Source organism: Haliaeetus albicilla, chromosome 18, assembly GCF_947461875.1.
Source record: "Haliaeetus albicilla chromosome 18, bHalAlb1.1, whole genome shotgun sequence".
Classification (NCBI taxonomy): Eukaryota; Metazoa; Chordata; class Aves; order Accipitriformes; family Accipitridae; genus Haliaeetus; species Haliaeetus albicilla.
Window position 1 is genome coordinate 1,141,596 of NC_091500.1, and position 22,113 is coordinate 1,163,708.

The 22,113-nt window shown below is 50.0% G+C and overlaps 1 protein-coding gene across 24 annotated transcripts in view; it reads right to left on the reverse strand.

Moving 5' to 3' along the window:
• The window catches only part of OTOF (otoferlin), a 106,998-nt gene that overhangs the window by 22,611 nt on the left and 62,274 nt on the right, over window positions 1-22,113 (reverse strand). For all 24 annotated transcript variants that reach the window (XM_069805432.1, XM_069805420.1, XM_069805415.1 and 21 more), the window contains 19 exons: window positions 20,090-20,163; window positions 17,402-17,528; window positions 17,151-17,205; window positions 15,254-15,385; window positions 14,736-14,798; window positions 13,789-13,873; window positions 12,489-12,648; window positions 11,078-11,264; window positions 10,552-10,738; window positions 9,718-9,941; window positions 8,556-8,664; window positions 7,883-8,066; window positions 5,430-5,550; window positions 4,674-4,774; window positions 4,125-4,215; window positions 3,190-3,306; window positions 1,826-1,978; window positions 1,154-1,343; window positions 634-758 (listed from right to left, as the gene is read on the reverse strand). In XM_069805432.1, the coding sequence (XP_069661533.1) occupies window positions 634-758; window positions 1,154-1,343; window positions 1,826-1,978; window positions 3,190-3,306; window positions 4,125-4,215; window positions 4,674-4,774; window positions 5,430-5,550; window positions 7,883-8,066; window positions 8,556-8,664; window positions 9,718-9,941; window positions 10,552-10,738; window positions 11,078-11,264; window positions 12,489-12,648; window positions 13,789-13,873; window positions 14,736-14,798; window positions 15,254-15,385; window positions 17,151-17,205; window positions 17,402-17,528; window positions 20,090-20,163 (2,485 nt within the window). The remainder of the gene's footprint in view (window positions 1-633; window positions 759-1,153; window positions 1,344-1,825; window positions 1,979-3,189; window positions 3,307-4,124; window positions 4,216-4,673; window positions 4,775-5,429; window positions 5,551-7,882; window positions 8,067-8,555; window positions 8,665-9,717; window positions 9,942-10,551; window positions 10,739-11,077; window positions 11,265-12,488; window positions 12,649-13,788; window positions 13,874-14,735; window positions 14,799-15,253; window positions 15,386-17,150; window positions 17,206-17,401; window positions 17,529-20,089; window positions 20,164-22,113) is intronic.

Here is a 22,113-nt window from a genome sequence, read left to right on the forward strand (position 1 = left end):
TGCTCCAGATAGAGACTAAGGCCCTGGTGCAAGGGCAGCAGACTGGGCATTGGGCTCAGCTGCCTGGCAGCACCAGTGGGCTGCTGCACGTTTATTTTGGACCAGCAAGGCATGGGGTATCTCCCAAGGACCATTCTGAGAAAAAAAAACCCAACAGCAGGCAAGCAGACACAAATTATATCATAGAATCATATCATAGAATCGTTTGGGTTGGAAGGGACCTTAAAGATCATCTAGTTCCAATCCCCCTGCCATGGGCAGGAACACCATATCCACCTTTTCCAGCGTCCACCAGGCTTGCTAAAGCTTGGCAGCCCTCAGCCCAGGAAGGGAAGACACAAAACCCACTTCAACATGCTCCAGTTTCTCCTAACTGGGCAGGTGAATCACAGCCACAGGGACAGGGGATAGCTGTGTGCTGGTGCAGGGGGACATGTCGTGAAGGTGGTCCTGGGGAAGGGGCTCCTGGAGACAGTCAAGCGCCAGTGCCACAGCTGCTTTCCCACCGCAGGACCCCATGATCAACCTCATCCTTGATTTACGAGCAGTCACAAGACTTGTGGCAGGGGAGCAGGATGTCCAGGGATATGCAACATCAGAGCCCAGCCCTCCAGGTCAGGAGATGGTGCTTACCTCGGTGCATTGGCTCTGGGAGATGAAGAAGACTCGTGCAAAGGGGTCTGAAAGGCCACTGCTGTCAGCTGCAAATAAACTCCTGGCTTGGTACATGTGGGCTCGCAGCTGGAAAACCTGCTTCTCTGCAAGAGAGAGGGGAAGTGAGACAGCTTGATACGCAAACCTGGAGCCCAACCGTGGGGCTCAGCCTGCAGAGCAAGGTCTCAGGGACATGCTTTTGCTCAGGGCCAGAACTGCTGAAGGGTATAGACTCAAAGCATGAGTTCGAATGGATAGGGACTTCCTTGGCATCCTGCTCACCCTGTGCAGAATGACAGCTATGAACAGGGTAGGGAAGAGGGTGAACAGTTCCACACCCCAGCTCCCCATGGGAGCAGTGTGGGTTTCAGACTGGAACAACTGGAATTATTTCCTCCTTAGCTCCTGGAAGCCCTTGGTCCAAGTGGTGTCCAGCCAGGGTCCCTCCTGCCCTCTCCATGTCCTGTCCCCAGACCCACTGCAGGCAGGAAGTTCTTACTGGTGTAAAGGAGGCTGATGGGTGGGAAGGATGGCAGGTTTTGTCCTCTGGTGGTCTTCTTCTCCTCAAAGCCACAGGGCAGGCCACTCAAGAAGTCTTTGCGCTGTTTGTTGAGACCCAGCCACAAGTACATCTCCATCTTGGCCTGAACTGTCCAGCCAGCAGGTCCAAAGCCCCTCTTCCCAGGTAGCTGGGCACAAAGGACAGAAGAGTTTACATGGATATAGGGAAGGCCTTAAGAGATGGACAGACCACCTCTTGCAGCATTCATCTCCTTCTCTTGCACTGCTTGTACCACTGCGCCTTAAAACCAGGGACCCAGAGCTCATCAGTTTGGATCATGACACTACTCTGGATTGTGCGTTATCTGCTTCCCACCATGTTGGCTTCCTCTTTCTAAGCCAGCATCCTGTTTTGTGGCCAGCTGGATCAAACATCTCTCTCCTTCCAAGCATTTCTCACTTACTGGTCTGGGTAAGATCAGTGGTTCACAATTTCTAGCAGCAGACTTCCACCCCTACCAGTAGAGTATGGGTCTGTTTTGCCTAGTATTCAAGCCCCAGCAAAACTGGATACACAGCTCTCTCATCTTCATCTCCCGTCCTCCCAGTCTGTCCTTCCTCCATCTCCCTCCTCCTGGCTGCAGTTCCCCCAGGAAACACAGATCAGCACCTTGAGGAAGATGGTCTTCACTTTGGCGCAGTCCTTGCCCATCTCCTCATCCACAATGGAGTAGAGGATATCCTTGGAAGGGACGCGGGCGTAGGCAATGCGCTTGTTGTTGCTCATCATCCAGATGAAGATGTCAGGAATAGTGTGCTGGGGCTGTGAACACCAGCGAAAAGCCCTGTCAGTGTCTCCGCTCTTTCTGACCACTGAGGCACCAGAGGAGCTGGAGACCTTCTGAAGGCAAATTCAACAGATGCCACAGGAGATGGATGTATCTATTGCCACATTAGGGCCATTGAAATGGGTTCGAGCCTCCAACTGCAGAAGCTTGTCTGCTTAAGAAAAGCTGCTCAGAGCTAAGCTCAGCAGGGTGAAGCCTAGCAGGAAGGAAAGCAGGATTTACATTTGTTCCAGTTTAAAAAAAAGATAATTTTGGATTAGAAGACTAAAGATTTTCCTCCTCTCTTCATTCAGTGGCCATGGGGACTGTAGGGCAGGGGCAATACCTTCATTCCTTACTATGGAAGAGGTTCCCTGTCTGGACAGGTCCCATCACACTTTATAGTCTGGTTTATGTTCTGCTGTGGTGCGTCAAAGCGAAGGAGGGCCTTGCTGTAACAAAGGATATGTAGTCGAGGCTGGGAGCCTGCCATGGGAAATGAGGTGCAACAACTACAGCTCCCATGAAGACCAATAACCCCCATTGCCTGACTCAGTCCTAAACTTTAAAAATATCAGAGGAATGGTATAATTTTCTGAAGAAAGGAAAAAATACTTTGCAGATACAGCATCCCTTTGGAAATGCTGTGAGTAACTCTAATATATTGGACTATTATATCTCACCTGTGAGCTAGAGTGAAGCAAGAATACAGTTGCATTGCTAAAAATTAGACAGTTTGAGTTCCGTGAGAAGACAGGGCTTTATCCCACAGCCCTTTGTAAAGCCACTTATTTTAACAACTCTCTACCTAGCCAGGATCAGAAATGGCTCCCTGCTGCTGACTTTAATGCTCTGTGGACATGTACCACCTTCCGATGACTGATCCCCCAGGGAACTCCATGGCCTTGCCATGGCTGAGGCTGGCAGAAATGCCTTCAGCTCAGCTGCAGGAGGACCCATCTCTGTTACTGGCTGGGAAGGGCTCTGAAATTTGTTTTAGCACCAACTTGTTCCAACCCAGCAGTGCACGGGCAAGCCCGGGAGGCATGGGGCAGTGCGTAGACTTGGAGCAGCTCCTCGCACAAGACCGGTGCTACTGGGGACCTCTCCTGCCTACAGGGTTTGCAGAGAGGTCTCCATCCATCCCCTGCTGCTGTTGCCACATGCTGGCCCAGCTCACACTGTCTCTACATGTGGAAGGACTCACCTCGTCTGCCAAGAACCGGAGTTTCTGCAGGAAATTTTGCACCAGCTTCAGCTTGTCTTTCACAGTGTTCTTCTTCACCTGCGACCGCAAAGTCGTGGCTTGCTGCCCCATGTTCTCCTGTGGTTGAAGGAGATCCCAGGACACCACATTAGCAAGAGCAGAACAGAGCACGGAGAAGGGAGCAGCACCGGGCAGGTCGCCGGTGTTTGGGAAAGGGTGGTGAGGAGGCAGATGCCTTAATCCCACCATGTGCCTCCTGATGATGGTACTTCTGATGCCCTTGGCAGGATGCAGGGAGGGCCCCTGACAGTGTGGAGACATCTGTCCCAGCAGAAGGTGTGCAGGACAGAGAGGTGTCAGCTGTGCTTAGGGCATTTTGGGATGGCTTCTAGCCTGGTATGAAGGGTAGTGTCTCCCCTTCTGCGGACCCTGCTGTAATTCAGCACCTGACCATTCAGAAAAGGGGACGTGGAGGCTTTCACATGTTGGATTTATCGCTCTCTAGTATGCAGCTGGCTAATGAAGTCAGTGTCCATGGCTGTGCCAGCTGGATAAGCCACCTGCTCTTTGTACATCTCTTTTGCACATTCAACTCCTTTGCAAGGAGCTGGGCTAGCAGTCCCAAACATCTAGGCTGTATCTATCCCTGGAGCAGCTGTGCTATGCAGGGTTCCCTTAAATTATTCCTTCCCAGTTTCCTCAGCAGGAATGCAGCTCCCTCTCTGCACTCCTGGATTTCTTTCCGAGGCAAAGCAGAGTGTGGTGGAGGAGAGGCAGCAGCATGGACCCAAGTGCCACCTGGGACCTGTGCTCCTCTATTAAGAAATAAACCCCAAACCCTCAATCCACAGAGCCTGGAAATCAGCACACCTAAGGACCAAAGTTCCCCACTTTGGTCATGAATCCTCCTCCTTGCCCAGCTGAATCCCACTTACCAGCTCCCGCATGCAGGACTTGAGTCTCTCCCGGTCCAGCCTCGTGCGGGAAGAGTGGTGCTGGTCTTTGTCAGCCAACGTCACGAAGTGCCTGGTGGAAAAAGGTCGGCAGCGTGAATCCCACAGGAGCCCGTGGGCTCTCCCCAAGGAGCCGTGGCCGGCTGGATCTCTGCCAGCAGGACAGCACCTCGCTGGAGGAAAATGCCTTCATTCCTCCCCAGTCTGCAACGCAATCGCGGCCAAGCAGCCTGTTTGCACCCAATGTTGAGTGTCACGCATGGGGAGTAGGTGCTGATCAGGTACCAGCCTGTGGAGGCCACAAGGCTGAGGCTTTTGCCACTGGTTTGGGGTCTTTGGGGTGCAGATGTAAGCACCACCTCACCCTTGCTCCAAGCCAGAAGGCAGCTGACATGACATTGTGTCAATGCAATTAAATGCTTGCCCGTCATCCAGACAATAAGGAAGGTGAGCTTATGCTCGTGACCTTGCCCGTAGGCCCACAGAGAGCAGGGATCTGTAGTGTGCCACCTCTGCCCATCTTTTACTCACAAGCACCCACTGCTCAGCTCCTCCAGGACCCCTCGGAGCCGGCGCTCTGGGTGCGGCTTCTCCGTCTTGATCATTTCCTGCACGTCGTTGAGCCCTTCCTCCTGCAGCATCAACGGGGGACTGGTGAGGGGGTGGTGGGGCAGAGCCCCTTGGTGGGACACGGTCCCCCCTGAGGTCCAACCCTGCACAGAGCAGCCCTGTGTGGGCTGCCAGTGGGAAACATCTGCTGCTTCTCCAGACCTGCCGGCCTCAGGTCGGGCACACATCTGGCTGAGGGGACCTGGCTCTGGCTGAGGGGAATGGCTCCACTGCCCTCCGTGAGACTAGCTGGACAAGGTCCACACCGTCTTGGCTGGACCTGCCAGGCTCTCCCTTTGCGGATCCTGCTGTGACCCTGCCGGCATGGAGCTGTCACAAAGGCTCCTTGGGAATTAGCTGAGACTATTAAGAAGACTCTGCCGCACAAGTGGTTCACCCCTGCAGTCCAGGGGGACAAAGCCTCCCTGCTCCTGCTCCCCTTGGTGGGCACACCTGGGTCTGACCCACAGAAAACTCAATGAGTTCTTAGGATTTGGACATTCAAATTGTGGAGCATTTAGCACTGGGAAACTTCCCCCTTTCTGGCACAAGTTTGCTAGTGGGTCCTTGCACTGTTTGTCCCTGCTTTGTGACAAGCTGCAGAGATGCACAGGGAGCCTGGATGTGCCTCATGCCAGCCCCCGCCCCAAGCTGCCTCCCTCCCCAGCACGTACTGACCAGCTTGTCCGCAATCTTGTCCATGATGTTGGCATTATACAATCTGCGGCGCTGGTCCTGCCACCAGCTCTTGATGTAGATGCAGGGCTTCTTCTCAAAGTATGGCAGGTGGAAGTAGTTCCTGCAAGAGGAGGCATAAGAGATGCTCCGTGGTGGTAACGCTCCTGGCCAGGAACAGCCCCTGTCCTACACCTCTCCCAGGAAGGCAATGCTGTGCTGGGGAGCGGCATATATAGGAGCTCAGGCATGGGAGAGAGGGGGCCGAGGTGAATTACACCCTGAAGGACAGAGGCTCCAGCTCTCCTAGCACCCTTCCCAATGCCAGACCCAGTGCCCAGGGACTGCAAATTTACTATCATGTCACACTTGGTGGCCCAGAGAGAAACTGGGGAAGCTCCCACTCCCACGACCTCAGCCATAGCCCAGCAGAGAGCAAACATCTCCGGCGTGGCAGCAGCGTGAGCAGGGGCACAAGAGAAACCGAAACCTTAACACTCTTTTCTAAATGCTGGTAAGCATCTCCTGTAGTCCCCTGGCCTTCCCAGCAGGCAGAGGGCTCTGCCCTTTGCAGAGCTGATAGCTTTCCATATACTGGTGGGATGGAGCGGTAACAGTCATGGGTACAGTTAAAGGAAGGATGAAGATGAAGAATGGGTTCATGCTTCTTGGCTGCCTGAGCATTGGCCATGAGCTGGGATCCACCCAGTGTAAAGCCACTGCAGATCCTGCTGTACCCTTAGTTAAAAAGCAGCTTCAGCTCATCCTTCCGAAGCCACCAGTGTGTTTCCAGCCAGAGGATGTCAGCAAAGCCCCACGGTTGAGCGTGAGGCTCCCAGCACCCAGGGGCTGGAGACAGCAGGGTAAAGAGCATGAAAGTCAGATCCCAGGGGACAGGCTCAAAAACCTTTGGGGATGCTCATGTCCATGCGACATGGGCCTCGACAAGGAGCTGGTGAACAAGCGAGGGAACCCCAGGTAGACATTTTTGTCTGGAGTGCAAATACCCTCGATTCAGTGTGGTTTCTTTCATTTCCCAATCGAATTAAGTCAGGCAGTTAATTCTATTAACATCTATCTACTGGTATAACACGGTTAAAATCCACTTTAAGCATATCTCATCAGGTTAAATCCAATTAGCTTTCCTTAGTACTAGTCCTTTGTATTCAAATCCAGGCTGTGGCTGAAGCCCAGCCCAGACGTCCCAAGCCATATGTGCTGATCCCGTTCAGTTTGGGGCTTTCTGATCCAGCTGCTTGCGGTGGAAAGCACCAGAATCACACTTGCTGCTGTCTGGATCTTGTCTGAATTTTAGGATGACGGCTACCTGCACATCACAAAGCAATTTGTAAAGCAGACAAAAAAATTGCCACAATTTTATAGCTGGAGAAACTGAGGCAGAGAAACCAGAAGCAATTTGTCCACTGACAACCAGCTGTACAATGACAGACCCAGGTAGGACCCAGTTTTCCAAGTCCTGGTTCTGTTAAACACCAGAGTGTGGCTGTCAATGACTGTAAGCAATGGGGACAGACAGACTGACCAAAAGAGAGTTGCTGTAAAGTAGGGAGGCTGAGAGGACTTAGAGTCTTTTACCCCAATCTCCTGCCTAACACATTCTCAAGACCTTTTTCCAGCAGTTTTTGCATCCTCCCGTCTCTGCATGTCAGTGACTTTGTCTAGCTTTTAAGACCCCGAGTGATGAAGAAAAGCACTTTGTCTCAGCACAAATTACCCTCACTTCTGAAATCTATGCCGTATCTCTAGATGGACCTTTCCTTTTCTCCACATGGTGCTCGTGATGTTTTTATATGTTGGGCAGCTAGAGAGAGCACAGATGCAAAGCCCAGACCTCTCCTCCCTGATATGCATTACCAGCTTGTGCCAGTGATCTTAAGGAAGGACCTGTTTATAGACTGGTTTCCTAAATGTACAAAACTTATAGGCACAGGAGTTAACCTGTTTTTTTCAGTGCCCACCAATGATTATTTGAATCTACTGGTTCACTTCATCCCTGTTTACCATAGAGGAAGAGCACTAAAGGTATCAGATAGCCTTGAGTTTTGGGTGCACATCTGGCCAGGTTTATGAAGGACAGCCTTTGTAGAGAAGCCTGGGAGATGAATTCAGCCCATATTGGACACCAGAGAATCCACAGGAATGCTCAGAACTGTAGGGAATGGGGTGGGGATTCAGCTGGCCGACTGTAGTATCTAAGGTATCTACACGTGGTATCTAAACTCCCTTTACAGGGCATGGAGATCTGGTCCCCTCTGCTGCTTCCAGGTCTGTTTGGCCAAACAAATCCAAGCCCAGTGTGGGCACTGACTTTACCTCTGCAGAGAGCGGTGGGAGCTTGGACACCCAGCGCCTGTGGGAACAACTACAGACCATGTCTGAACTGAAAGCCACATCTCTGCCCCGTGGCACTTCAGTGGCCAGGTGGGCATGCTTACCTGTCTGTGACCAGGGGCTTCACGGGTTGAGTTGAAGAAACAGAGACCAGCTCTCCATCTTCATCACCTTCATCCTCACTTGAGTTCTGGAGCAGCTCAGACTCCTCCTCATCACCATCCCCTCCCTCTTTCTTCCTCCCTAGGATGGGTTTGGCCATGCCATCGATCTGGTTCCCGTAGTTACCTCAAGGAAAAAAATGTGAAATAAAGTCACAGGTTTGTAACTCCAGTCGAGCTCAATCTCTTGGCTTTAATTCAGGCTGGGGAGAAGTGTGCTCTGCAGGAACCATGGGGGACAGTGGAGTTCAACTCTCCGAAACCATGCCCAGGAACCATAAATTAGTGATGGGTGTCTGTCCCCTGCTCATGTTCCCTATCAAGCCCGTAGGAATACACACCCTCCCTTGGGTGGTCAGCCTCAGGAGACACAAAGCCAGGATGAGAGAGGGAGCAGCTCCACTGGCCACAGCACAGCATGCACTCAACAGATCATTTGGGGCTCTGTATGGCTTGTGCCTGTAGAGTAGCCACCGCCTTCTCCCTAAACTGAGAGCCCTGCATGCTCTAGCATGTGTTGGTATGGAAAATGGGGAAGAAACCCTGCTCTCAGCCTTGGATACTGCATTCCCCACCAAGCATGCTTCAAAACCACCCTCCACAAAAAAGAACCAACCTATTGTGACTTCGAAGTTGATGGGTTTGTCACCAATCTTCCTGTCAATCATGGTAGCTTCCAGGAAGGCTCCAAAGAGAAAGAACTCCTCCATCTTCCCAGTGCAGTTCTGCAGGAGAGATCACGGGGATCCGTGTTGAGGTCGGTCAGAGGGACACCTAGGAGGGCAGGTCCCCTTGGACTGAGGGGTGCATCACCTGGCACCTCTGAGCACCCTCATGGGCTTTTTGAAGGCGAGATGTCACTGCTCCGGCTTTCAACGGGACCGTGAGGGTTTTCACTCCCCCAGCCTAAGCCATCTCTAGGCTCATTGCAGAGAGAGTTTAATTAAAGATTTTAGCCTAACTTTTAAATGTGTTGAGATCAGTCATCCCTTGAACATGAGGGACTGTCTAAGGGACATTCAGGAGTATGAGCCTGAGTTCACTCACAAATTGAATTAATCAAACCACACCGAACCATCTGTCTGGATGCTCTTTCAGAACTGGAATGGCTTTATTTCCAGGTGACTTCATTTCCCCTGGAGGTGAGTTAAGGCCACTTTACTTCTGAAGGAAAGCTTTCACACAGAGGGTGCACTGCCATTGGACTTCTCAATTTCTGCTTCATACTGTTGGCTCATATGGATTGGCGTACGTAGGCATCCCCAGGTAGGACAAGCCTGGATGTGTCTGTTTATGCAGAGCACAGGCAGCAGCCTTGTGGGGTCTACATATCAGGACTAAAGCTGTGGGGCTTCTCTTGTCAGGAAACAGCCATTCAATTTCTCTGACCATTTCCACCCTGCCAGAATTGGTTGGGAAGTAGATAAGATTCTTGGCTTCTGTCTGAAATCCATCTTTGGGATAGGAACGAGACAGCTGGCATTAGGAGATGGCTCTTTGTCCTTGTCTAACTCCCAACTGGAGAAACATCTCAAAAGTTTAGGATTCTCCCTCACTCAGGTATTCCTTCTGTCCAGCACTCCTAAGAGGTGAGCATTTGAATGATCGTAAAATATAAAATCCTTGCAAGATTTGCATTCATTCTGGATCCCCCAGGATCCAGAACATTTAGGACAACACTAAATGAAATCCTCAGTTCGTGAGACCAAAGGTAATTAACCAAGAGGCCCAAGACCCATGACTCACCACTGCCAGCTGTAGGGTTAAGGGTGACTTACGTCAGCAATTGATGTGGCCTGCTCAACTTGCACCTCGGTGGAGCTGTTGATCTCTGGGTTGCTGGTGTCCAAGATCTCCACGGCAAGGCTCATCAAAAGCCTGGCCCGGAAGGAGACGCCTTCACCCAGACCCTCGTTCAGCTCTTGGTGCTCGTCCATCAGGGTGTAGTTCCGAGTGGAGCCGTACATGTTCACCCACGCGGGGCCAAAGGTGGGCAGGAAGCCTGCAGCAGATCGGACATGCACGTGAGGAAGGGGATGTGCGAGGAGGAGGAGGGCACGTCTTTGCCTCAGGACACAAACTCAGTCGTGGATTGGCCTCACTCCTGGTCTGCGTACGATGACGCAGGCTTGAATATGCATGTGTGTGGGCATGGAAACGCCCAGTGTATGGTTGCAATCGTGAGAGTTACCCAATGTGAGAGTTACCCAATGTGAGAGTCAAGAAAAAAGAACCCCCGCATTAGTCCCCTTTCTAGAGCCATCTTTGGTTTCACGTTGGTCCTGCCTATGTATGCTGGTGTGTTCATGTGTGTGTGAACAGGGAAACCTGTCAGATATTCATCCATTTATGGCAATGAATTTTTTGTTCTTGGGTGTGTTTGCTTTCAAGTGGTAGACTGGAGGCTTATGATGAGACTTGGTTTTCAAAGAGTGCACATGCAGTGATCTCAGAAGACCACTGCAGTGAATCAAAGTCTCTCCAGTTGTGCACCAAGAAGCAGCTATCTCCAGGGGTGGGGAAGGATCCTAGGCTATTTTGCTGACTCTGCCAAAGGGAAGTCTCTTTATCATGAAGAAGGTAGCTCAGTCTGCCCCCCATCTTAGCTTTACCTTTGTCTCCTTCGTTAGAGATCTTCCGCAAATCAATGAAATGGGTACCGATGGCCACATCATTGACTTTGTCTGAGTCTCGGATCTGGATCTTTATCCGCTTGCACAACGGGGGGAACATTTCTGTGAAGACTATTTGCTCATTCCAGAGAGGCTCATAGCTGCTTTTTTGTATGGATGTCTTCCCCTGCCGAGTGAGAGGAGATAGACATTTGGTAACAGTTTGAGCTCCCAAGCCATCCCTCGCAACCTGAACTGCTCCCTTGCTAATGACCGCTAAAATATGCATTCTGCCTTCTGACTCTCCTCTCCCAAGTAACAAGCTCCTTTCCTCAACTGGAGAGTGCTGCAAACCCATCATAGTCTGCACGAGAGAGGGGAAACATAGCAAACAAGGTGGTTTAGCCATGCATCTCAGCATCTACATGCCAGGACAACTGAGATCATCTCTGGCCACCAGCACAAAGGCTGGTCCTGCTCATGTTACCTTTCAGGGTTACCCTCGTACTGCACGCAGCTTGCTCACCTTCTGCCCTGCAAAGACCACCTGCACATAGGGGTCTACCAAGTCCTTGTTCTCCCCAATGAGAGCCTTCTTCACATTGGCCATGATGCTGGTGTTCATACGGGGCAGTCCCTCCGCTCGATAGATCTTGATGTAGAAACGAGCCCACTGCCTCTCCGGAGGGACCCCATCTGGGAGGAGGAGGTTCCTACAACATCAACAGATAGGGTTGGAAACAGCTGCTGGGGCTAGCAGGTTTGTCAGGAGAGGCTTACCGAAGAGGGAAAAGCTGCCGCGCTTTCTGAGCGCCGGCTCTGTGGAGGTAGAAAGATGACCATTTCTGCAGCCGTACATTTTAGTGCTGTTCTGTTTCTGCCCATCCTCCTGTTTTGGGGTGGGGAGTAGTGGTTTTGTAAGCAAAATCTTAGAGGAGCCCCTTAAGGTGCCCCTGGGACAAAGTGCATTCCACTAAAGGGATGTAATTATTATTGTCAGTGGAATCTAGGGGACAAATAAACTCAGCCTCATTTAGACATCTAAAGCAAGCCAGATGAATGGGATATTAGAAGAGCCTTTTTTCTTTATCAGGTCACAAGGGGAGCTCCATCAGATTGGTTTTCTTGGCATATTTGGCTTTCCTCTTCTGGGGGAAGAAATGAGAGCCATGGGGGATGCTGTGAACAAAACAATTTCTAGAGGAATTGCTGGAGTTGTCCATGAAAAAGTGGGACAATATCACCACTGCAGCACAGAACACTGACCCAAAATAGTTCAGGTGGTGCCTTGAGCCAACTAGTCCCCAGCAAGTCAAGAAAGCTGCACTGGTATTTTACTACTAGTCTGTGTTTCTGACTATGTGATGAGAGGCTGAGAGGTGGACTTGAAAGCCTGTGGTTGCACGTGGAGATATTTAATCAGCCTGAAATGTTTTGAGGCTGGAACTAAGTTATAAGCTCTCCTGATTTTTCTTCCATGGCCTTCTAGATGCTCTGGGGAGTCAGAGAGCCCTGCCCACCCATGCAGCCTGGGGAACCTGATCGAGACCCTGGCAGTGAGTGATGAAACCTCATCCCATCCCATCCCAGGGCCGACAGGAGCATTATGTAAACAGTGGGGACATGAGGTTGGTTGACATCAGGCCAGCGCTGGTATAGAGAGGTCAACGACTAGCAGATGGTCTGACCTGACAGCAAGGACTGGTCTGTACTTGATATGACCTGGATTTGCACCAGTAATATCTGCCATATGTTGTCTCTCTGAAAAGCAACTTATTGGTCCCTCTGGTTTCATTGCACAGGGTAGGTATGTGTACTAGAGGGGCTGTCAGCCTGATGCGGTAGGGATGCTGTCCTCATTGTATGATCCAAGGTAAAGAGATGTAAAAAGTCATTCCCAAGAAAGTCTGTGTGATGCTGGCTCTGCAGATCCTTACCCTTCAATATCATCCTCTTCTGTCTCGTTGGCTTTGTGGGGTGTCTTGATGTTGTCCCCTTTCCCTACCACGGCGATATCACACTTCAGGTAACCTTTCAGCCCAGCGGTGAGATCCTCGGGGTCAGAAAGGATGGCCCATTTGTGGTAGAACTGGTGCTCTGGAAGCCCAGGGATAAGACAGTCATTTATCAGAATGAGACACAGCAATTGCTGCAAGGACTGGAAATGTAAGAGACATCTTCAGGTGTGAGGAATTCAGACAGAAATCCCTGAAAAATTCATTAGGAAGATGTGTCTCATGTTGAAGACTGAGAAGCAAGGGGATAAACTGTCTGAAGGGGGGTGAAGTCTCCATCACTGGAAGTCACCATCCCTGGAGGTATTTAAAGGACGTGTAGATACGGCACTTAGGGACATGGTTTAGTGGTGGACGTGATAGTGTTAGGTTAACGGTTGGACTTGATGACCTTAAGGATCTTTACCAACTTAAATGATTTTACAATCCTAAGTCTTCAAGGTCTCAGGTGCCTTTTGGATGGTGTTAGAAAGACTTCACCCTTCTGTGGAGCAGGGAATCAGACTAGATGCTCCCTTAAGGTCCCCCTTATCATCTGCTGACCACCCCTCAAGTGCAGACTCTGGAGGCTTCATTTACATCTTAGCTCTCAGGCTTATTTATAGAGGCAGAATGCTGCAATAGGTGTGACATAGGAGCAAGGAAAATAAAAAAACCCAAAAAGCAGTGATTTTGGAGGTATCTTTTCTGAAGGGGTGTTGTGTGTTCAGCTCTGGCATGCTGCGAGCACCGGGCCCTCAAACAGCCATGGCTGTTGTGTTTATCATCAGTGAGCAACACAACAGCAGTTCTAATCAACGTCTCCCTCTTTTCCATTGCACAGCAGATATCTTCCTTTTTTGGTTTAAATGCCAGCCACAGAGGGCAAGATCCAGCCCATGACCTTCATCTGTCTGGAAGGCTGATATCTTGCCTAAGCAAGTTGCCTTGGGCTTCCTTCTTCAGCAGGTCGGTGGATAGAGACCAGTGCACCCAGAAGGCATCTCAGCCTCTGGCTGTAACACCTTATTTCAGGATGGGATATACAACCTTCTCTGGAGGTAGAGTGTTCTTTCCTGACCACAGAGGGTAGCCCAGGTGACTTGCTTATGTCTAGGATACTAACATTAAGTTAGATAAGCATCACCCAAGGAAACTAGCACCTGCCTGGCTACCTTGCAAGGACATTTATTCAACGGTGCAGGTAGGCACATAGGACTGTGTGTAAACAATGTTTACATACCAGGTTGGGTATAAACAGTTCCAACGTCCATCTTGAAGGAGCCTACCAAAGTCCCACTGCGCAAGAGGTTTTTTGAGTGGATCACCTGGAAATTGAAGGGGGAAAACAGGTCAGACTGTTTTTCCATGTCCTGGGAGCCATAAGGCTCTTTTCAGAGGCGTTCAGTGTCAGGCAGAAAAGGAGCTATGTGTTTTCCTTGGTCTGTATAAGGACACTAAGAGGCACGGTGCGGTTGGCAGCTCTCGCTTAGCAGTATTGCAAGCAAGTATATACTTGGATTGAATAAAAAAAATGCAAAGAAATTAATCTTTGAAACAAGATGCAGTTTTCCAGCCACTATGGGAACAACCACTGGGACATTTACCTGAAGGGAGGGTCTTTAGGATGCTCCAAATCTATGGTCTAATTCCCTTTGTGTGAGAAATTGTACAACTGGTCTGTGCATGGGATAGATACGGATACTTCTAATTAGTGTGCTTTGGTCAGTGAATCTCCAAATCTTGTTCGTCACCCTCCTCCATGGCTGTGGGGAGGGCTGCAGTGTCTGCTTTGCTCTCAGCATCTGCAGTCCTGAATTTCCACAATACCTCTGCCAGCCTCGTGCCCCAGGAAATCCTCTGGCAGGCTTGGGAAGGTCTTGCTTCTCCCCAAGCCTAAACACATCCCAAGAGAGGTTTAGTTCTACCTGGCTCTGAAAGACCAGAGATCGGCCAGAGAGAGAGATAGTGAATACAGGAGTGGAGCTGTGTGGACACAGCAATGAAGGTCAGCAACAGAGAGGGGGACTGGGCGTCTGCAAACGAGGTGAGGCTTGTAGGACCAAACATCTCAGCTCCTGTGGGGGGGTCTCACATCAAGGACCTTAAATCCATCCCCAGTGCATATACAAAATGGGCTGGTTTCTTCCAAAGCCCCACGAAAAGGACAACGCAATCATGCTCACTTACAGACAACTTGATGATCTTGTCAAACATGACATCTGGGGGGACGTGGAAATCAAAGACGAAGTACTGAAAAGCAAAGAGCAGTTGTGAAGGGAGGAGAGCTGGGGTGGGCTCCTTTTGGATTGAGAGGCAGTATTACGGTGCATGCTCCAGCTGGAGAAGCTGTGACTGCCCGGAGGAGCATCCTGCAGCACATGTCACAGAAGGGATGCACCTGTGTAAGCCTCAACGCTTCCAACCTCTGCAGTCTGGGGAATTAGTAGGAAGCACTAACTTCTTAGAAAAAAGAATAATTCAGCACAGATCAAGTGAGAGCACTTTTTACCATTTTTGCAAAATATCAGAGGGCAAAGGCTTCATTTCTCCTTCTGCGTGGTTTGAGATTTCATCTTATTCCAACAAGAGGTGACAGATGAAAAAAAGAAAAACTCCAAGTGACAAGAAATTACATTTAATTGACTAACAGCAACATAGACCCCGAGGAGCAGGTAGCTGTGAGCATCACTGGCAGACAGACCCACCTCATTGTAGTAAGGGCAATTGGTCGATTCCTTCATGGATGTGTATTTCTTTTCCTCTCCAACCTCCACGCAGACCACGGGGTCCATGTTGAGCCCAACAAGCTGCCGGGCCTCAATGATGGTGATGCTGACCTGGGGAGAGGGATTTGTGCACCTTCACCTCATGAGAGCAGCATCAGATGCTGCTCGCTGCTTTAATCCCTGTCTCCCCATCTCTTGTTTTTGAGAGATGCCTCTCATCCATCCCTGCCTCCCATCCCCTCTGCTGCCACAGACTGAGGCAGTGTCTTGAGGTTTCCCAGGGATGGAGCCTGGAAGATCAAGTCCTTTCCTCTTAATTCTCAGATCATCCACAAAAGCCGGTTGTCAAAGGAAAGCAGACATATGGAGGTCAGCAAGGCACGTACTTTGTTCATAAACCAGCCTAGCACTGCAAATCCTGTTATACTCCAGAAATTAGCCATTCCCCATGAGCACTAACCTTGTGATCCTCGTGTTTGCAGTGGCCAAATAACTGGACCTTGTGTCCCTTCTGCCCCTTGGTTGTAATTTGTTTTGCACCTTCCCCCTCCTCTTCATGTTCTTTATGTTCCCCCCCTCCTGAACCAAGCACATTAATTCCCTGTAAGCCTCACAATTTGGTCTGCAGTGGATGCTGCAAATGTTATGTAATAAATCTCTAACAACAATCATTATTTGCATTGTTCCAATATATATTGCTGTACTGAGAGGCAAGGACATAAAGCTAAATCACTGCTGAATCAGCGGGACTTGGCAAAAATGAGAAGACAAGCCAATTTATGAATCACGCCGGCACCAACTAGTAAAAGAAAAGGGAGCAGCATGGATCATCTGAGCCTTGGGAAACTAAATGTGTAGTTCTAATTCTAGATAAAGTGGCAGGAATGGAGCATCACTGAACAGGACAACAGCAGCCATGTACCAGCCTATCCGAGAAAATCCAGTGAGCAACCTACTGCCAGCCAGGGCTCACCAATCTTGAATACTAAACAGCATACTGAAAGCTCTTGGGGAGTGTCCTGGTTTCAGCTGGGATAGAGTTAATTTTCTTTCTAGTAGTTGGTATGGTGTTATGTCTTGGATTCAGTATGAGAAGAATGTTGATAACACACTGATGTTTTCAGTTGTTGCTAAGTAGTGTTTAGACTAAGTCAAGGATTTTTCAGCTTCTCATGCCCAGACAGCAAGAAGGCTGGAGGAGCACAAGGAGTTGGGAGGGGACACAGTCAGGACAGCTGACCTAAACTGGCCAAAAGGATATTCCATACTGTGTGAACTCATGCCCAGTATATAAACTGGGGGGAGTTGGCCTGGGGTGCAGATTGCTGCTCAGGAACTAACTGGGCATCGGTTGGTGAGTGGTAAGTGATTGCATTGTGCATCACTTCTTTTGTATATTGCAATCCTTTTATTATTACTGTCATTTTATTATTGTTATTATTATCATTATTAGTTTCTTCTTTTCTGTTCTATTAAACTGCTCTTACCTCAACCCATGAGTTTTACTTTTTTTCCCAATTCTCTCCCCCATCCCACTGGGTGGGGGGGAGTGAGTGAGCGAGCGGCTGCCTGGTGCTTAGTTGCTGGCTGGGGTTAAACCATGACAGGGAGTAAGAGAAATGTATTGGAGATAGCTTGTTTCAATCACAGATTAATTTGGGCTTTCTGGGCTTCACACGATGCAGAGCAAAACCAATTAATTACTTAATCTCGAGCTTATCGCTCGACCATTTAAATGCCAGCTCTTGGGAAGTCATGCTTTGTGACTGCAGTGCATTGAAACCCAGCACGAACTTGTGCCCTGCAAAACGGTCCCCTCATCCCTGGAGCTGTGACCCCCGTGAGCTGAGGTTGGGGGCACAACATTGTCACCTACCTGGTAATCCATTGGCCTCCCAGCACTCGGCTCCATTTTGATGTCAGGCTTGGACCTTGGGAGGGGCAGAGGAAACTCTCAGTCAAACCACAGATGGACTTGCAAGCTGTGACAGCATTTGCAGGGTCACCCCTCAAAGCTCCTGCCCTCTTTGAATCTGAGGAATAAAAACCCTGAGAACACACGGTTGTGGGGTGTCTGCCAGCGTGCCCTCACCTCCTGGTTTGCACAAGCTCACATCTGGACCTCACCTCTTGTTCGAGACATTGGTGGTGACAGCTGTGACGGAGGCCAAGGAGATGGTGTCTGGCTCCAGTCTGCCTCCCTGTCTCATGGCTTTTCGGTCCAGGTCTTCTGCCTCCAAAACAGCAGGTTCATCTGCATAAAGGAGACAAAAGAATGTCTCTTATTGTTTCCACTCGGTGAATAATTAAAGGCAAAGAGAAAGGTAACCAATATGTCCTATCAACCTCACCTGATAATACAAAGAACAATGGTCACCAGGTCAGGTCACAATCAACCTGGTCTAAAAAGGGATTAAAAAAGAGGTATTGCCTCCTGTGACACATTATTCTGCCTGGGCAGCATGCCCATGTATGGCTTTGTGCAGGCACAAATCCAAAAATGACAAACACACCAGACCTCAAGGGGTGAAAGAGCATTTGAGCATGTGTTGCCGCTCTAACTACCAGAAGAGCAGTTGCAAAGACAACCAACTGTCTAGCTTTTGGGTAGAGAGGTCTGAAAAAACAGGAGAAGGGGGTCATTTCCCAAGGAGAAAAATTTCTGCAGGGAGAGTGAAGACCCCAGATTCCACTGGCACTGAGACACAGCTGTGTAGTCCACTGGTCTGCGTCTCTATTGGAAGAAGTTGCTGAGATAGATACTCCTTTCCTGTGCACAACCCGTGTGCATGTCATGCCTGCTCCTCCTGCCTTTGCTCTGGTCAAGAAATGACCACAAAGCAGCAATGATTTTTTTCTGTTGGGACAGAAACATCAGTAGAGTTGTCGGGTCACTGGTTTGCTTTGGTGGCATGGCTGTATGAATCCACTCATACAGCACAGACACTGCTCCTGGGAAACAGGTTCCCTGTCTCTTTACTAACCTAGGCAAGCTTGTAGCTTGCTCCAGGAGATCGGCATGCTCCAGGAGAGCAGAAATCAGGTTTTTCACCATAGTCTGGATTGGTTTTGTGAGATAAGATGGACTTCTGATGAAGTGAGGGAGATCTAGGCCGGGTGTTAGGAAAAGGTCTCCATCAGGGTGGAGAAGACGCACTGCTGCAGGTTGGGTGGGGAAAGGGGCTCCTCAACGCAGCTGGGAGTTTTTGAGATTGAGTCAGAGCCACGCCAGCTGCTAAGGACCTAAGCGGGTTCGATGTTGCCACGTGTGGGTGGGCGGACAGACTCGCATCCTCCCAGCTTGGTTTTCGGTGATTTAGTGGGTCTTTCGACCTGAGCAGGACCAGCAGTCTATGGGAGGAAAGCAGACCATGGCAGAAGAGGGCTGCTGGCTTGGCCAAGAGGCAGAGGGTGCGACACATCCAGCTCGTCCCATCACCAGCTGGCCAGACCAAGGGTAGGAATCACAACTGAGCCAGCACGGAGGCTGAGAGAGGAGGGTGGTGTAAAGAGAGCAGAGCCCCGGTGAGGTGTGGGAAAGCCTGGGGAAGGTGGAAGAAGGAGCTCCACAGCTGTGCAGCACTGACCACACCACGCAATACAGCAGCTGCGGCGCAGCCATTCCCTGACCGCGGGTAAATCCCCGTCTGTGACGGCACTCTACTACCTGACTGTGCACCCTGCTCCTGCCTTTGCATCCCAGATGCTTTCCCCATGGTCTTGCGTGAAGCTTTAAGCACGAGATGAACGCTCAGGCACTGGGGAGAGAGGGAGGCCACCCAGGTTTCAATGCCATGCCTTCCCACAGGCTGCGAATGCTTCTACCTGCACTGGTGTCCCAGGCCAAATTCCCTTTTCCTACCCTCAAACCTGGCTGAAAAACAGTGGAGATTTGCCCAGAAACATTATCCAAAGCAATGCTTTGTCCTTGCTCACAAACATGTGTTCCCTCATTTCTTTGCTGTTGAAACTCAATCCTTTGCTCTGAATGGAAACAACAACGAATTTCCGATCGCTGACCCTCTTGTGCATTTCCAGAAAGGCGTCCGATGTCAACGCCGCTGCGGTGCTGAGCCCGGGGGGACCGGCAGCCCCGCAGCAGCTGAGCCCTTCCTCTCGTGGTGCTGCTGCTGCTGCACCACGCAACCAGCAAGGTGCAAGGGCTAAATCCTGCTTTGCGTTATCACGTCTGCAGGTCGTCCCCTCAACATAATCCAGAAGCTGCCTGCATGAGTCCCAGGGGTTGTCACAGGTGGGATATCACAAGGTGGGTGATACCCGGCCAAGCCTTCAGCTGGAGACTCTCTCCATCAGTTCCTACTTCCCATTCCCCTGTGGAGACCCTCTCTCCAGCTCTCCTCCCAAGCACCCAATGCTCCCTGGCTAATCCCCGAGTTACTGACTGGCTGTGCCCGACATGACCCACTTCGGGGACAGACATTTTAGTAGGGCCTGTAGCAATAAGACAAGGGCTAATGGTTTTAAACTGAAAGGGGGCAGATTCGGACTAGATATAAGGAAGAAATTGTTTACACTGAGGGTGGTGAGACACTGGCTCAGGTTGCCCATAGAGGTTGTGGATGTCCCATCCCTGGAACCATCTAAGGTCAGGTTGGACGGGGCTCCAAGCAACCTGGACTAGCGGAAGGTGTCCCTGCTCATGGCAGGGGGATGACCTTGAAAGGTCTCTTCCCACCCAAACCATTCTGTGATTGTGTAATTCCACGGGGTCTCTCAGGTGCTTTCCTGGGATGTGGAAGATAGCCAAAAAGCAGCACTGGAGCAGGGAACAACCTATTCCCAGGAGCAACGTACCTTGTTTCCGATGGTCATCCTTTGGAGGGCGCGTCTTGCCAAGCTTCATAGCTGAAAAAACTCCTTTCCCGGCTCTGGAAGAAGAGATGGAGAAATAAAAAACCCCATCAATTCCTGTATTTTTCATGCTGTTTCTGGGACTTGGGAGTGGGAACAGGAGGAGTCTTTCACAGCTCAAAAGCAAGAGAGGAAATATCAGCTGAAAGACTAAGCGGGGGCTGCTGCAAACATGCCACAGGGCAGAGTCAAGACTGCAGCTAAATGCACTGCCGTTGAGTCTTGGGTCTCTTTTTTTTTTGCCTCAGGGAATGCCCTGACTTGGAATAAAGCACAAAGCTGGAGCACAGTGTTAGCAGCCAGCAAACTCTTCCCTGAGACCTGTGCCTCCTGTCTCTGCTGCTGGGCCCGGCTGCGCACAGACTTCTCATCTCTCCCGACCTGTTTGTGCAACTGCTCCCCAGTTACCTAAAACCATTTATTAAAAATGAAAACAGCCAACCACTTCCCCCAGCACCCTGCTGTGAAAAATCAATAACCTCTTCGGCTAGATCAGCAGCAAACCTATGCAGATCCTAAAGTTTTTCAGCAGCCCATTGCAGCAACATGATTTTCCCCCTTCCAGCATGGTAAACACCAGTACCAGGTCAGTCTCAGCTCCTTGTCTGAATCTAGGCAGGGGTCAAATTCACTGAGGGCAGTTTGGGCTGGATTGTCTGACAAAATAATGGTTTGCAAATGGCTTGTCAGTTGCTTTCTAAAAATAGCCATCATTTCAAGACAACTTTAAGAAGTAGAACTTCTAGCTCCAAATGCTTCAGTGGGGCTGGGACGGTTACTCCAGCTCAGAAATCAGCCCATGCAACAACAAGTGCATTGACAGTCTGGACTTCTACGTTACTTGGCATTTGTTACATACACGTACAGCAAATATACACAAATACAGCATTCAGTAAACGATAGGATTTCTGCACTGCAACCTGGATTGCTCTCAAATGCAGATCTAGCAAACGGGCAGGTATTGTTAAAGACCATAAAAGCCTTGCAGATATTTTCAGGAGACTGTTCCCTGTATTTGGAGGTAAGTCTGTGCTGCTGTTGCAAAGAGGTGGGAGGTTCTGAGTTACCCCAGTGAAAGTTACACAGTCTGGATGTGATGTGGATTTTTAGCCTGAAGATTCAGCTGAAAACCTCAGTAGGAAAGAACCTCCACAGTGTCTGTAAAACTGAAACCAGCAAGAAGTACGAGTCAGACCATGCGATAACCCTGTTCTGATATTAAAGAGCAAAGAGTTGGAGAGAGACTTGAAGGCAATGGCCTGTGACTGTCCCAAAAGCAGAAGGTGGTAAAGCTGAAGGGGAATTTTTTTGCTTGGAAATTCCCATTCCCTGAAAGTGTTGCTCTTTGCAGAAGCCTTGCAGCTTGGATGGACGTGTTCTTGGGCCAGCTTGGAAGCAAGGGGGGACCTCACCTCCAGCCTTGACCTCACCTCCAAGCTGGCTGCCAGGACAGGGGAGCCAGGGCTCAGCACCAGCCCTGGATGTAGCAGGATTGGGACGTGCTGCCCACAAGCCAGGCAACAGCACAGAAACTGTGGGATCCCCCAGTCTCATCTTTGATCACATCTGGCTGGGCCCAAGGGATGAAGCTGCACCTTTTTTTTTTTTTTGCAAAACAAAGAAGTCCTGGCATTGCAGCCAGCCTGATGCATTTGTTTTCTTAAATAACAACTGGAAGTTTGCAGGCTGCTGACAGAACCGGAGCAAATGAGAAGAAAATTAAGGAGAATAGGAGGATAATGTATTCACCAAGTAAGGGGGAATTCAATCAGGGCAGAAGGCCAGCATAAGATACAGGAACTATTTATAGCTGAGGTTTAATTGGGACTAAAGCAATGCTTGGGCCTCAAGGCAGTCTCTGATAGCTGTGATTAATTCACAGGATCCTCAGTGAAAGGGCAGTTTCTCAACAGATAGGAGGAAAGATGAGGGCTAGATTTCTGTATCTGTAATCCTGCCAGGGAACA